The sequence below is a fragment of the Carassius auratus genome, chromosome 26, assembly GCF_003368295.1.
Source record: "Carassius auratus strain Wakin chromosome 26, ASM336829v1, whole genome shotgun sequence".
NCBI lineage: Eukaryota > Metazoa > Chordata > Actinopteri > Cypriniformes > Cyprinidae > Carassius > Carassius auratus.
The window spans coordinates 18503789-18520092 of record NC_039268.1 but is presented as its reverse complement, the minus strand read 5'-3'; the positions used below and the strand labels follow the sequence as shown (position 1 = coordinate 18520092).

At 46.6% G+C, this 16304-nt stretch overlaps 1 protein-coding gene across 1 annotated transcript; it reads left to right on the top strand.

Annotated features, from left to right (window-relative positions):
• The first annotated feature begins 12953 nt into the window (after positions 1 to 12953).
• On the top strand, positions 12954 to 16281 carry LOC113044554 (uncharacterized). The gene is made up of 2 exons (XM_026204636.1): positions 12954 to 13055; positions 13336 to 16281. The coding sequence occupies exon 2, from the start codon at positions 13891 to 13893 to the stop codon at positions 16279 to 16281; it is 2391 nt and encodes a 796-aa protein (XP_026060421.1). The 5' UTR covers positions 12954 to 13055; positions 13336 to 13890.
• Positions 16282 to 16304: the final 23 nt, after the last annotated feature.

Genomic DNA, 16304 nt, shown 5'->3' with positions numbered 1-16304 from the left:
TAACAGAATGAACCGACCAAATAGGAACTCAGCAGACAGGATGTCCTCCACTCCTCAATCCCAATTGGAGTTCCGCCAACAATGTTGGATGTCGTCTCCCGCCGAGAAGAAAAGGGTTGCCCTGCCATACTCGCCTGAGAACGAGTGGGTTCTCCACAATTATGCCCGGCTGTGGGAGAAGTTCTCCCAGGAAGCGCCGCAGGGTACCCCCCAGAGGTCCCAACCATCTACCCAGCTGCCAGTGATCCCCGAGGGTCATCTCCTGGCAGTTACTACACTGGGGGAACAGGCAGCTCCCTCCCAGAGTCCTCAGGCGCCTTCCACAGCCATCAGTCTCCCCAGGAAGCGTGGGAGAGACGATTGTCGTGGGAGTCGGCTTCAGAGTCTTCGGCGTCCGAGTCTGCCCTGCCCGAGACCCAACTCCCCCAACCCACCTCTGACCCAGCTGTGGCCCCTGCACCGCGGCCAAGGAGGAAGAGGAAGAAGAAGGGGCCTGCCGTTCCTGTAACCCTGTCTCCTCCTGAGTCGGCGAGGTCTCCTGAGCCAGCGGCGGTGAGCGCTGGCGTGCCCGAGCCAGCAGCGGTGAGAGCTGGCGTGCCCGTGCCAGCAGCGGAGAGAGCTGGCGTGCCCGAGCCAGCAGCGGTGAGCGCTGGCGTGCCCGAGCCAGCAGCGGTGAGCGCTGGCGTGCCCGAGCCAGCAGCGGAGAGCGCTGGCGTGCCCGTGCCAGCAGCGGAGAGCGCTGGCGTGCCCGTGCCAGCAGCGGTGAGCGTTGGCGTGCCCGTGCCAGCAGCGGAGAGAGCTGGCGTGCCCGTGCCAGCAGCGGCGAGCGCTGGCGTGCCCGTGCCAGCAGCGGAGAGCGCTGGCGTGCCCGTGCCAGCAGCGGAGAGCGCTGGCGTGCCCGTGCCAGCAGCGGAGAGAGCTGGCGTGCCCGAGCCAGCAGCGGTGACCTTTGACCCCGAACCGGTGACTAGGAAAACAGTTACTAAGTCAGCAATCACGAGGGCGGAGGAGAGAGCCGCGGCCAACTCTGCAGCCAAGGCTTTACTACAGTCGGCCTCATCTCGCAAGGAGATGCCCATTATAATTGCTGTAAAGTCTTTTTCTGATTATTTGTCCCGTCTTGTTCAAATTTTAGAAGTCCCCGTCAGTCCTGTCTTGTCCCCAGACCCTGTCCCCAGAAATCCCGAGTGTCCTGCCGTTGTCTCCCCGTGTCCCGTAGATGTCGTCTCCCTGTGTCCCGTGAGTGTTGCCCCGTGTCCTGCTGATGTAGTCATGTGTCCTGTTGATGTGGCCCCGTGTCCCGTAGGTGTCCCGTGTCCTGTTGTCCCCCCGTGTCCAGTAGATGTTGTCCCCCTATGTCCAGTAGATGTTGTCGCCCCGTGTCCCGTAGATGTCCCGTGTCCAGTAGATGTTGTCCCCCCGTGTCCAGTAGATGTTGTCCCCCCGTGTCCAGCTGTCGTCTCCCCGCGTCCCGTAAGTCTTGCCCCGCGTCCCGTGTCTGCTCCTGTCATGTCCCCTGTCAGTTGTCCCGAGACCCCTCCCCGCCCCTCACCACCCAGACCTGCCCGTACCCCCCGTCGTCAGCCTTCGTCCTGTCCTCCTAAGATTCCTACCCCACCCACCCTGGTCTGTCCCCCATGAACTTTGTGGTCCCTCCCCTTCCCTGTTTGTTTTTTTTGATTTGTCTCCCTAACCCTGCCGTTGTGTACTCATGTTTGCCTTTGTTGTTATTTGTCATGTCTTGTTGGTTTGTGTCTGTGTCCCAGTCTGTCATGTCAGTCATGTCCCGTGTTTGATGTTCCCTTGAGGAGTGTCTGGAAGCCGCTCCTTAAGGGAGGGGTACTGTCATGATTCTGCCCTCATGTCCTTGATTTTCCCTAGTCTTGAGGCAGGATCATGGCAGACCCTTGTTTTGTGTACAAGCACATGGCCTTGTCTTTGGGCCATGTGCTTGTGTTGTCTCGTTCCCTTGCCCTGCTCAATCTCGTGATTGTCCTATCTGTGCCACCTGTCGTGTCTTAATTGTTCCCCTATTTAGATCTCCTAGTGTGCTCTGTCTTTCGTCGGTTCATTTGTGATTTGTGATTGCTCATCATTTGTGATTGTTCCACGTCTGAGATTGTTCCACATATGTGTTTCTTCCTGTCAGCCACCCGAGATATCGTGTCCTTGTAACCCCTCCAAGAAGTCTTTGTACTACCGTGAGTGTTTGTTAGTAGTTAGTGTTCAGAGTCTTTGTTTACCTTTTTATTGTGTGTTGAGTTATTTAGTGTCTTCCCTAGTCACTGTTTTCCCCCTCGTGGGTTTTGTTTTCCCCTTTTTGTATTAATAAACCCTGTGTTTGTTACATCCTGTCTGCATCCGAGTTCTTCCCAACCCCTCCACATAACATCTGCCCTGACCCCATTCTTTAGCACCAAAACAAACACACCCATACCCCAACAGGACGAGGTGGCCGAGAGAGCTAAACGTGCAGCAAATGACAAATCCCTGCAAATTATGAAAACATCTTCATCAGTTTGACAACACGTGCTGCAAATACTCACAATACAAACAAATAAAGACATTTTATATATAAGGGAACCATAAAGTGACAAACATGGCTGGGACATTATTTATCAATGTTTGCTCTGAAAATATCTTTATTTTAACAATCCTGGTCATAGATGCCTTTTAATGGATATTATTAAATAAGCTGACTAAATACACAATTACTGTAACTGTGAAAGGTTATGTAAGCTGGCAAACTTACTTTTACAACTTACCTTACAAAAACTAAACATAGCCTATGGTTTTACAATTGAAATGAATTAATTAATAAATACATTTATTATATAAAAAAAGCAAACAAAAAAATGTTACTGTAATCATTAACAAATTAACCATGGATTTACTACTCTAAACATAGTTTAACCATGGTATTTGTACAACTATGGTTATACAAATGGTTATCAATACTCAAAAATAAAAAACCTTGTTTAAATTTTCTTTTTGTTGGGGTAATCTTGTTTGTGTTGAGTATTTGCAGAGCGTTTCTGTATTTGTTTGTGTTGTGAGTATTTGCAGCACGTGTGCTGTCAAACTGATGAAGATGTTTTCTTAATTTGCTGGTGCTTTTTCTATTTAAACGCGTTTTGTGAAGTTGCAGGGCGTTGAGGTCTCTCGGCCACCGTGCCTCGTCCCTATTTTGAAATCTTCACCTGCCCCCACACACGTGCGCAACCATGGCAACGACGATCGCGGAAACAAGCGAAGATGACACACAAGCATATTCAAAAAAAAGTTGTGTGAAACAACGCAAAATCAACGTTACTCACCTATCAAAAAGAAACAAATAAACCTCAGCGTCCGATTCAAGCCCTTCCCAATCCTTGAGTTTCTCTCCACCACTGGAAAGCTGCCCCGATATTTACGTGGGTCCTGCCTCTTGCCTGATTGTAAACCCTCTTTTTTATCTGCCATCTCTCTCAATCTGTAGTCGATCTGCTAATATGCTAATTTTGAATAAAAGCGTCTGCTAAATGACTAAATGTAAATGTAATATAATATGCGTCCTGTGCACTCAAATTGAGCGCTCTCTCTTCTTGCTATCAGGACAAGACACGTCCCCTTACCGCTGATTGGCTACAAGTGTGTTTTGGGACTCGGTCAGACACTGCGGTCAAAAGTCTGTTTTCAAAAATTGTTTAGTACACATTTAAGCAGCGGCGGGTCGGGTCGCTTCTACTTAGACTACTGTACATAGCGGAAACTCAGATTAATCCTCTGTTTACCAATAGAGCCTTTCATTGAGACACTGAGGGGGACGGATCTGGTTACTATGAATCTGGGGGGGTCATGTCCCCCCCGTCCCTAGTGCCATCTGCGCGCCTGGCTCTACTCCCCCCCCCCCTCCCTCCGGGGGGGACCGCTCACGGGGACCTGCGGGAACCTGGGGGTAGGACAGACGAGGCGAGAGAAAAGGAGATGGAAGGAGGAGCGACAGAGACGAGAGAGGGGAGAGAGACGCACTGCTCTCTCTGCAGAGTTCCCAGACGCACTGCTGCTCGGCCTACTCCACCAGCTGGGCGACCTCCTCCGCGGTTCCTGGCGGTGGCACTGGACGGCCCTCGGCGGACGGCACGACACTCCTCCGCCGCCCGGTGGACGGTGATGGCTCCTCCGGTTTTGGCCAGTCGGCAGGAGACCCCCGTTCCCTGCCCCTCCGGATTCCATCGCGGAGGCAGCAGGCTCCGGCCCCCTGGCGAACGGCGCCGACTCCTCCGCTCCCTCACGGACGGCAGCCGCCCCTCCATATCATGGGCGGCTGGCAGCGAGCTCGCCCGTCCCCGGCAACTCACTCCAGCCCACCGCCTCGAGCGTCCATGGCGGCACATACCTCGCCTGCTCGAGGGCACCGCGGATTCACCACAGCGGTGAGGGATCTTCAGCAGCGCGTCCCTCCTTCTCCCGGGCTTCGGTACCACTGTAACGATAAGAACTTCCTAATCATCCGGAAGAAGGAGGCGGGAACCGGCGCACAATCAAAATGAAACTTTAATATTCAAAATAAACACAAAACAGCGCACCAGCCCCTCGCGGACGACTGGTGCGCGCAAATAAAAACCAAAACATAAAATAATGTCCAGGCCTGGTCCTCTCTCGTCCTTCCCTATAGTCGCTCCAGTTTTATATCCTTCCATCTCCTACGTGGGACTCGATACCGGCGGTGGGGCGCAGGTGTAGCTCATCTCCAATCACTACACCTGGTCTCACTCCTCGTTCCCACGCCTCTCGGCCCCGCCCAACCGCCAGCAGCGGTGAGCGTTGGCGTGCCCGTGCCAGCAGCGGAGAGAGCTGGCGTGCCCGTGCCAGCAGCGGCGAGCGCTGGCGTGCCCGTGCCAGCAGCGGAGAGCGCTGGCGTGCCCGTGCCAGCAGCGGAGAGAGCTGGCGTGCCCGAGCCAGCAGCGGTGACCTTTGACCCCGAACCGGTGACTAGGAAAACTGTTACTAAGTCAGCAGTCACGAGGGCGGAGGAGAGAGCCGCGGCCAACTCTGCAGCCAAGGCTTTACTACAGTCGGCCTCATCTCGCAAGGAGATGCCCATTATAATTGCTGTAAAGTCTTTTTCTGATTATTTGTCCCGTCTTGTTCAAATTTTAGAAGTCCCCGTCAGTCCTGTCTTGTCCCCAGACCCTGTCCCCAGAAATCCCGAGTGTCCTGCCGTTGTCTCCCCGTGTCCCGTAGATGTCGTCTCCCTGTGTCCCGTGAGTGTTGCCCCGTGTCCTGCTGATGTAGTCATGTGTCCTGTTGATGTGGCCCCGTGTCCCGTAGGTGTCCCGTGTCCTGTTGTCCCCCCGTGTCCAGTAGATGTTGTCCCCCTATGTCCAGTAGATGTTGTCGCCCCGTGTCCCGTAGATGTCCCGTGTCCAGTAGATGTTGTCCCCCCGTGTCCAGTAGATGTTGTCCCCCCGTGTCCAGCTGTCGTCTCCCCGCGTCCCGTAAGTCTTGCCCCGCGTCCCGTGTCTGCTCCTGTCATGTCCCCTGTCAGTTGTCCCGAGACCCCTCCCCGCCCCTCACCACCCAGACCTGCCCGTACCCCCCGTCGTCAGCCTTCGTCCTGTCCTCCTAAGATTCCTACCCCACCCACCCTGGTCTGTCCCCCATGAACTTTGTGGTCCCTCCCCTTCCCTGTTTGTTTTTTTTGATTTGTCTCCCTAACCCTGCCGTTGTGTACTCATGTTTGCCTTTGTTGTTATTTGTCATGTCTTGTTGGTTTGTGTCTGTGTCCCAGTCTGTCATGTCAGTCATGTCCCGTGTTTGATGTTCCCTTGAGGAGTGTCTGGAAGCCGCTCCTTAAGGGAGGGGTACTGTCATGATTCTGCCCTCATGTCCTTGATTTTCCCTAGTCTTGAGGCAGGATCATGGCAGACCCTTGTTTTGTGTACAAGCACATGGCCTTGTCTTTGGGCCATGTGCTTGTGTTGTCTCGTTCCCTTGCCCTGCTCAATCTCGTGATTGTCCTATCTGTGCCACCTGTCGTGTCTTAATTGTTCCCCTATTTAGATCTCCTAGTGTGCTCTGTCTTTCGTCGGTTCATTTGTGATTTGTGATTGCTCATCATTTGTGATTGTTCCACGTCTGAGATTGTTCCACATATGTGTTTCTTCCTGTCAGCCACCCGAGATATCGTGTCCTTGTAACCCCTCCAAGAAGTCTTTGTACTACCGTGAGTGTTTGTTAGTAGTTAGTGTTCAGAGTCTTTGTTTACCTTTTTATTGTGTGTTGAGTTATTTAGTGTCTTCCCTAGTCACTGTTTTCCCCCTCGTGGGTTTTGTTTTCCCCTTTTTGTATTAATAAACCCTGTGTTTGTTACATCCTGTCTGCATCCGAGTTCTTCCCAACCCCTCCACATAACATCTGCCCTGACCCCATTCTTTAGCACCAAAACAAACACACCCATACCCCAACAGGACGAGGTGGCCGAGAGAGCTAAACGTGCAGCAAATGACAAATCCCTGCAAATTATGAAAACATCTTCATCAGTTTGACAACACGTGCTGCAAATACTCACAATACAAACAAATAAAGACATTTTATATATAAGGGAACCATAAAGTGACAAACATGGCTGGGACATTATTTATCAATGTTTGCTCTGAAAATATCTTTATTTTAACAATCCTGGTCATAGATGCCTTTTAATGGATATTATTAAATAAGCTGACTAAATACACAATTACTGTAACTGTGAAAGGTTATGTAAGCTGGCAAACTTACTTTTACAACTTACCTTACAAAGACTAAACATAGCCTATGGTTTTACAATTGAAATGAATTAATTAATAAATACATTTATTATATAAAAAAAGCAAACAAAAAAATGTTACTGTAATCATTAACAAATTAACCATGGATTTACTACTCTAAACATAGTTTAACCATGGTATTTGTACAACTATGGTTATACAAATGGTTATCAATACTCAAAAATAAAAAACCTTGTTTAAATTTTCTTTTTGTTGGGGTAATCTTGTTTGTGTTGAGTATTTGCAGAGCGTTTCTGTATTTGTTTGTGTTGTGAGTATTTGCAGCACGTGTGCTGTCAAACTGATGAAGATGTTTTCTTAATTTGCTGGTGCTTTTTCTATTTAAACGCGTTTTGTGAAGTTGCAGGGTGTTGAGGTCTCTCGGCCACCGTGCCTCGTCCCTATTTTGAAATCTTCACCTGCCCCCACACACGTGCGCAACCATGGCAACGACGATCGCGGAAACAAGCGAAGATGACACACAAGCATATTCAAAAAAAAGTTGTGTGAAACAACGCAAAATCAACGTTACTCACCTATCAAAAAGAAACAAATAAACCTCAGCGTCCGATTCAAGCCCTTCCCAATCCTTGAGTTTCTCTCCACCACTGGAAAGCTGCCCCGATATTTACGTGGGTCCTGCCTCTTGCCTGATTGTAAACCCTCTTTTTTATCTGCCATCTCTCTCAATCTGTAGTCGATCTGCTAATATGCTAATTTTGAATAAAAGCGTCTGCTAAATGACTAAATATAAATGTAATATAATATGCGTCCTGTGCACTCAAATTGAGCGCTCTCTCTTCTTGCTATCAGGACAAGACACGTCCCCTTACCGCTGATTGGCTACAAGTGTGTTTTGGGACTCGGTCAGACACTGCGGTCAAAAGTCTGTTTTCAAAAATTGTTTAGTACACATTTAAGCAGCGGCGGGTCGGGTCGCTTCTACTTAGACTACTGTACATAGCGGAAACTCAGATTAATCCTCTGTTTACCAATAGAGCCTTTCATTGAGACACTGAGGGGGACGGATCTGGTTACTATGAATCTGGGGGGGTCATGTCCCCCCCGTCCCTAGTGCCATCTGCGCGCCTGGCTCTACTCCCCCCCCCCCCCCCTCCCTCCGGGGGGGACCGCTCACGGGGACCTGCGGGAACCTGGGGGTAGGACAGACGAGGCGAGAGAAAAGGAGATGGAAGGAGGAGCGACAGAGACGAGAGAGGGGAGAGAGACGCACTGCTCTCTCTGCAGAGTTCCCAGACGCACTGCTGCTCGGCCTACTCCACCAGCTGGGCGACCTCCTCCGCGGTTCCTGGCGGTGGCACTGGACGGCCCTCGGCGGACGGCACGACACTCCTCCGCCGCCCGGTGGACGGTGATGGCTCCTCCGGTTTTGTCCAGTCGGCAGGAGACCCCCGTTCCCTGCCCCTCCGGATTCCATCGCGGAGGCAGCAGGCTCCGGCCCCCTGGCGAACGGCGCCGACTCCTCCGCTCCCTCACGGACGGCAGCCGCCCCTCCATATCATGGGCGGCTGGCAGCGAGCTCGCCCGTCCCCGGCAACTCACTCCAGCCCACCGCCTCGAGCGTCCATGGCGGCACATACCTCGCCTGCTCGAGGGCACCGCGGATTCACCACAGCGGTGAGGGATCTTCAGCAGCGCGTCCCTCCTTCTCCCGGGCTTCGGTACCACTGTAACGATAAGAACTTCCTAATCATCCGGAAGAAGGAGGCGGGAACCGGCGCACAATCAAAATGAAACTTTAATATTCAAAATAAACACAAAACAGCGCACCAGCCCCTCGCGGACGACTGGTGCGCGCAAATAAAAACCAAAACATAAAATAATGTCCAGGCCTGGTCCTCTCTCGTCCTTCCCTATAGTCGCTCCAGTTTTATATCCTTCCATCTCCTACGTGGGACTCGATACCGGCGGTGGGGCGCAGGTGTAGCTCATCTCCAATCACTACACCTGGTCTCACTCCTCGTTCCCACGCCTCTCGGCCCCGCCCAACTCGCCACACACATTTTCCCTATTTGTGTTAACATCAGTAATTATGGCTGTCGAATGTCTGACTGGACTCCATGTATTTTGCCCCGCCCCCAAACATATGATTCGACTATCAGTCGAATATCAGCAAGAATAATCTTTAGTGCACCATGTTGTTGTAAATTTTTAGAACACAAATTAAAAATCACAAAAAAAAAAACTAGGTTTTGGATTGCACCTTGTAAATGAACTGCACTTGGTGCCACTTGGGTTAATCTATGTTTGCCTTCAGTGGACTACTCATTATAGAAATGCAATATATTAACACATGCTCTACAGTTTCTGCTAATCCACATATTAATTCCGAGACTCATGTTTGTTCAATAAAGAGCTGTATGCCCAAGGCAAAGTCTGGTAATTATTGTGTCCTCTGTTCTACTGACAAGACTTCCTCTTTCCTCCCCATTTCACTGAGCTTGCCATTTGCCTTCTATATATGTTCTAATTATAGCCACAACTTCTTCTTTACAAAGTGGAATATTTCGTTTCATAATTTCAGCGCCTCCTTTGATAGATTATCCACTTCCTCATTTCCATCTACTCCCACATGCATTTCCAAAGTACAGTGAAACCGATTGTTGGTGAATTTCAGAGCTCATGAAAATATAAGGGTAGGCGAGACTTATCAAGCCCCCTTCACTGAACATGTTGTAGTCTATATTTAGCCCAATGTTAAAATCACATTATTAAAATACTTAACACTTTTAAGGAGTGAAGGAACAAACAAATAAATATCAATACACATAATTTCATATTGTTTCTTGTGCCATAGTCTTACTTGAGAACTCATACAGCAGCCTTGTTTACTTAAGTGATATGACAACATGCAATACAAACAATCCCCACATACATACTTTATATGGCCTTCATAAAGCTACAGGATCATAAGATGAGTTGCTTCATTTTTCCCTTATCAACAATAATTGTTGGTCTGAGTGAACATATACATGCCATTGGGGTTATGAAGTTACATGCACTTTCAAAGGTTTGCCACAAATATATTTAGTTATATTAAAGTAAATATTAAGAAATTGTACTTAAGTATACAATTTTTTCCACTAAGGTCAATGTTATTTTTTTATGTTGTAAGCCTATCTGGATTTTAATGAACTGCATGGGACAGGAATATGTCACATCCAAATCTCTTTCAGTTTCAATTTACAGTAAATGCAGCCTCATCTTGTAAACTTGTTATGAACAGCTTCTGTTTAAAGGAAATGTAATCTGATTCTGCTAAAATGCAGCTTTTGTGGTATATATATATATATATATATATATATATATATATATATATATATATATATATATATATATATATATATATATATATATATATATATATATATATATATATATATAGTATGTCTAACAGCAGAAAATTACACAATTAATTTTAGTATGATGTGTTAATATTTTTGTTAGTCGGTATTTTGATTAAATTGCAGTTAACATGTTTGGGTAGTACAAAACCAAAATTCTAACGTACAGGGAATGTACATTCAAAAAAACTAAATCTCAAATTGTTTCAAACCTGTATCCATTTCCCTTTAGCTGTGTTTTTTTTTTTTTTTTTTGAGAAGCAGGGACTGGACACAACAAATTCGAGACATATTCTGTTCAGGGATTGTAGGACTTCAAACTCGACATAAAGTTTACTTTAAGTAAACAGACCCAAAGCAAACAGACAATGAGTATTTGGACATCTCTATTTGCTTTGGTTTTAACTTTGTGGTTATGGGGTATGGAGTGTAGACTGAAGAGGGAAGAGATAACGTAGAGCAGCGCCGGCGCTATGGTGGGGCATTCGAGGGCCGTGCCCCCCCTAGCGGTAATTGATGCCCCTCCTACAGGCCATGGCTTGGCCAAAAAATAATAATATGCCTTTTAGTTATTATTTTAATATTAAATGTTCAAACTGTAACTTAAATCAAATTAAATAAAAAGAATGAGAAAATGCATCATTTTGGTTGTTCATGGCACGTTACTAGGCTTCGTCTTGGTGAATGCTTATTGGTCGCCTTCTTGCGACTAAACTTGTTACATTTAATTTGCAGGCGCGCGCAAAATCCATTTCATGTTGAAGAACAGTTTGTCCGTCAATATTATAGACAGTTGTTAGAAGCTAAAAAAAAAAAAAATAAAAAAAAAAAAAAAAATGGATTTACGAAAATTGATTAGACCACCCCAGCCTCGTCAATCAGCAGACTTGGATATTCCGGCCACGACCACCAGTACCACGGTCTGAGAGCCCAGCTGGCCCTTCTTTTGCGAATGATAGTAAATGCACAAGCGAATTTCATCAACTATATTTGTCAAAGGGCCAGAATTTTTCTCTGCAGACACTGTAAGGGCCAGATACTCGTAATATAAAATAAAATTCGAATTGTATCCTAATATGTTATTATTTGATATACTAATTCTAATTCCAAATTTATGTTATTTTTTACATATTACCTGTACTGCAGCAAACCACCAGGGGAAGATAGCGAAATTTTAGGCTTCATATTTTTGATGCTGTCAAGCTGTCCATCACTGTCACATGCAGATCGTAGTTTGTGGAGAACACTAGAAGAAAGGCCTTCTGAATATATTTAAATGAAAAAATGGCACTCTCAAAGAGCCTTAAGCGAAAAGTTGATTCATAGAACCGTAGTTTTAATGAAGAATGGACTGATACGTACGTATTCATAGTGCCTATGTTAGTAATGCTGTACCTGTGTGCCTCATTTGCTTTTTTCCCCGTTAGATTTAAAAATAAATAAATATGGAACAGACCCGAATATTCGTTCGGTGGGTTGGTATTCGATTTGAAAATTTGCCATTCGAATATTATTTTTTTTTGCACACCTGGGATCCCCCGCGAAACGGTTCTCATTCCCCCTTGAATAAGGCCGGCGACACATTGGCTCTGTGACCGTCTCAGCTGCGTGGCGTGTCCGTTTTTATTTTGGCTCCCATATTTAACAGGTTGGAGTTTGCACACTGAGAGACGCGTCTCAGTCGCACTCGAGCCACGCGGAAAACCACGCATGCTAGAAATAGAACCGACGCGTGTTCCAGCAACGGGAGTGTTCTCTGGCTAGAGTGCAGAACAGCGGAGTTTGTATGGACCGAAGTGCATATCTGAGCTTGTGTTTTGTTGCTTTGACATTGTGGAAAATAGAAACAGAATGTATTAGCATTTTTACCCATTATTATTTTTCTTTATTGAATTTTTTCATTTAAATTTCGTTTTTTTTTCTTTATTTAAATTTCGTTTTTTCTTTCTTTATTTTTTTCTTTATTTAAATTTCGTTTTTTCTTTATTTTTTTTCTTTATTTAAATTTCGTTTTTCTTTATTTAAATTTTGTTTTTTCTTTATTTAAATTTCGTTTTCCTTTATTTAAATTTCGTTTTTCTTTATTTAAATTTCGTTTTTTCTTTATTTAAATTAATTTTTTCCTTATTTAAATCTACCCTTACTGTGCCAATTTGTTAGTCAGAAAAATATTAGACTACCTTAAAAGTATTGCTTAATTTTACAGACCTGTGTATGTGCGTTTTATATCACTAGTGCAGTGTCCGTTCTTGGAGCAAGCCCTGCCCGCGTGAGGTGCGCCGCTTCCCGCTCGCGCTGTTCGGACTGTAGTTTACTAAAAGTTAATTAATTCTGAATGTGTCCTGTCTGTCTCGCGTGTCCTTCTATACTATTGCACCAAATGCCACACTGCACTCCCTCCTGAAGTCGATTGGATGAACGGTTCTCGAAATAATAAAAATACAAACGGACATACAGACACAGATTCCTGCCTTTATTAGAGAGAAAAATATGTACAGCCCCTCTCTCCGAAGCTTCGAATAGTCAATGTTCATTACTACCGAAGCTTCGAAGCTTAAAAAAATGGTATTCGGACCAGCCCTAAACGTTTTCCTCTTACAAGGCTATTCCTGAATTCAGTATTATTCTGGGGGCCGGATGGAAATCTCTGAAGTTGTGCAAAAGGCGATAAAGAGAGCTACAGAGTGCTGCTGCATTGAATCTGTTGAGGACTTTGATTTTGAAATATGTACATCACGTATCGGTGCGTGTGTGCGCATACGTGCCAACGTCAGTATGAACCAATCGACAGTCTGTGTCTGTGACATTTAGCGATCGGTCTCTCCGCATAACTCCGCATAATGTTCATTGTCATTTATCAGCCTCAGCTTGACTGTATTTGTGCTGTGTGCGTCCTGTAGAAGTGAGTAACGATCGTTTTACACTGTTGTTTGCTTTATAGTTGTTTGTTAGTTGTGACGCAGTTATTGCACGAGATGTGCTGCATCTGAGGTATTTATGATTGCAGTTAAAGTTACAATGTTAATACCCATATTATTGATCACATAGATATCAGTGAATGTGATGTTATATTCAGTGTTTCTACTATTGTATTACAGCCTGAGGGGAGCAGCCTAGAATGTATGTCAATATGTTTATTATGTTAATTACTGATGTTAGATTCCTGTTCTCTGTGTTTGTAGGAATAAACCACACACTTCCACAAACTTGTATGCATATGTCCTGCACATATCTACAATACATCAAGCTCTCATCCTTTGATAATCATCCAGCCTGTCGTGAGTCAAACCAACTGCATTAAAGATCACACAGTGGATAGCCTGTACATTTGATTCCATTCTGGATGGATATAACTTGCACTTGATTCAGCTTCATCATCTCGATGTTCTCTGATGCTGCAATTACAGAGATTGAACAGAGCTAAGAATATTCATCTAATCTGAGTTTATAAAGCAGCCCATCGACTGAACAGAATACCCAAACCTCTCATCGTGAAAAAGCTCATATTACAGTATCCTGACATTTGACCACTGCAGTTTATGTAAAGGCTGTCTTCCCTCACCAATGTTAATCATCATACTTTATGATTATTAAACGTATTGAAACTAATACTCTGCTCTGTGTGTTCTGACCGACACACCCGGTTCACTACGATACCTTGCTAGCCTTAGTAATTCAGATAGCTCTTTGCTACATTAAGTGGTCCTTCGAGCCGGATACGTAGCTGTGCTGGGAGTATGCATCAGAGTGTTGGAGTATCAGAGGCCATGTCCACCCGGCCTAAGCGTTTAATCAGACAGCCCTCTTATTTGAAAGACTATGAGGTCAGTGCTATGCATTACCAGAGACCGAGTTCAGTGGCACCGCCCGCACCAAGAGAAAGCCAAAGCTCACAGTCTCATGTGACGTGGAATGAGCTTTACCCGCCTCCAGATGATAACTCTCTAAACTTCGAGGAGAGCTTCCTAGACACTTCCAGACAGTCTTATACCCCTATGCCTTACAGAACGGAGGGAGTACCACAGAGCAGGTTACTGAGTGAGAGTATGCGGTATGATTTAGTTTCACATCATGATACTAGAGAGGGTGAATTGACCGCCTCAGCCAGAGCGCCATTAGCAGTACAGCGAGATCAGTCCAGAGAGAGATGGCCCATGCCACCCCTTGCTACATCGGATGACTTTCAGGCTTCAGAGATAGAGGAGCCTAATGAAGAGTTACCTCCCCCACCGTGGCCTACACTAGATTACCCTCCGATATTTGCAGTTGGTGAAGAAATGCGTATGATTAATGTCTTGGATCGGATGATGAGCGAGTTGCAGCTCATGAAAGAGAGTGTTGCCTCTAATGTCCTGACGCCCACTCATTCACACTCCACCCCGAGAGTGGTAGGCCCTTCCCAGACTAGAGGAGGTTTTGATCAGTACAATGCCAAGGTTTGTACTCCGAGGCCAGCAACTTATTCTACTGTTTCACATCCACCCCCTGTTTATCATTCAGATGTGGGCTCTGCACGGAGGAGTGGAGTCCGACCTGGCATGAATCAGTCATACCCTACTCAAAGTACACATTTCTCCCCTGGGTCAGTGACACTGGGAGGGGAGTACCGGGGGCCTACGCCGAAGATTCCCCTTTTCATTCGTAATGACCCGATGGAGTTCTCTCGTCTGAAGTTAGCCCTAACTAATCTGTTGCCGGCCGATGCTTCAGAGCTTTTTAAGTACCAGATTCTGGTGGATCATGTAAAGCTAGAAGAGGCGTGTCTCATTGCAGACTCCTTTTTTAATTCACCTATGCCATATACCGACACAATGATCGCCTTAACAGAGAAGTTTGGACAGCCGCATCAAGTCGCCTTGAAGAGGATCGCTGCGGTGATGGATTCATCTGAGGTGAGAAGAGGGGATATAGCTGCCTTTGAGAGGTTTTCTCTGCAGGTGCAGTCGTTTGTGGGTATGCTGCAGACGTTAGGTCCAGATGGGGAGGTTGAATTACGATGTGGCTCACATGTTGCTCGATTGCTCACCAAGCTTCCACCAGAGATGCGAGCAAACTTCCGTCGTCAGATGTTCCAGCATTCTGGTCACACGCATACATTGCTGGATCTTGCAAAATGGCTACGTTATGAGTCATGGTGCCAAGGCTATGACTCCACTTCAGGTATCAGTGGTCAGGGAACATCAGGCTATCGAGTTGAGAGGAAACGCAGCAGACCAGCAGCTACAGTGTTGCATGGATCGGAGAGTGAACAGGGCAGAGCGATTAAAACGGAAGGCCCTTCAGTGCAGCAAAGGAAGAGCAGAGTAAAGTCATATTGCCCATTTTGTGAGTGTACAGAACACTTCCTTAATAAATGTCCAGCGATACAGAAGCTCACGAAAGAGGAGGTTATTGAATGGATAAGGATCAATAAGAGATGTTGGAGATGTGGAAGAGCACATATGGCCGCCCAGTGTGATCTAAAGAGGTTATGTGATGTGTGTAATGGGAAGCACTTGAGAGTCTTGCATGATGCCAACTCACGCTCTTCAGCCGAGCCGCCGAAATCTGAGAATTGCCTGGTGAGTACCAGCACGGACGTTCTTTACGTAGATCGGCCCTCGGCTACTTCTCGTGTATTGTTGAAAGTTGTAAGAGTGTTACTGCGCAATGGAGGCAGAACGTTAGACACCTATGCGATTCTGGATGATGGGTCCGAACGCACAATGCTCCTCCCAGAAGCAGTTGACATCTTAAACTTGCAGAAGAAGCCAGAAGAGCTCGCCCTCCGTACCATCCGTCAGGAAGTTCAGACACTTCGAGGATCTGCTGTCTCATTCACTATATCGCCCCTTGCAAATCCCAAGAGGAACTTTCAGATTAGGGAAGCGTTCACATCACAGCGTTTGGGTTTAGCAGACCATTCCTATCCGGTGGCCAGTTTGAAGAGAAGGTACAAGCACTTGGCGGATCTTCCCTTGGAGTCATTTGAACGGGTTAAGCCACTCATTCTGATTGGAGCAGACTATCCGAACTTACTTACCCCTGTTGAGCCGGTGAGATTGGGCCCTCCAGGAGGACCTGTAGCCATTCGCACGAGGCTGGGATGGACGCTCCAAGGGCCAGCACATTTCACACAATGGATGTAACCTACTCAACAATGTCTTCTGAC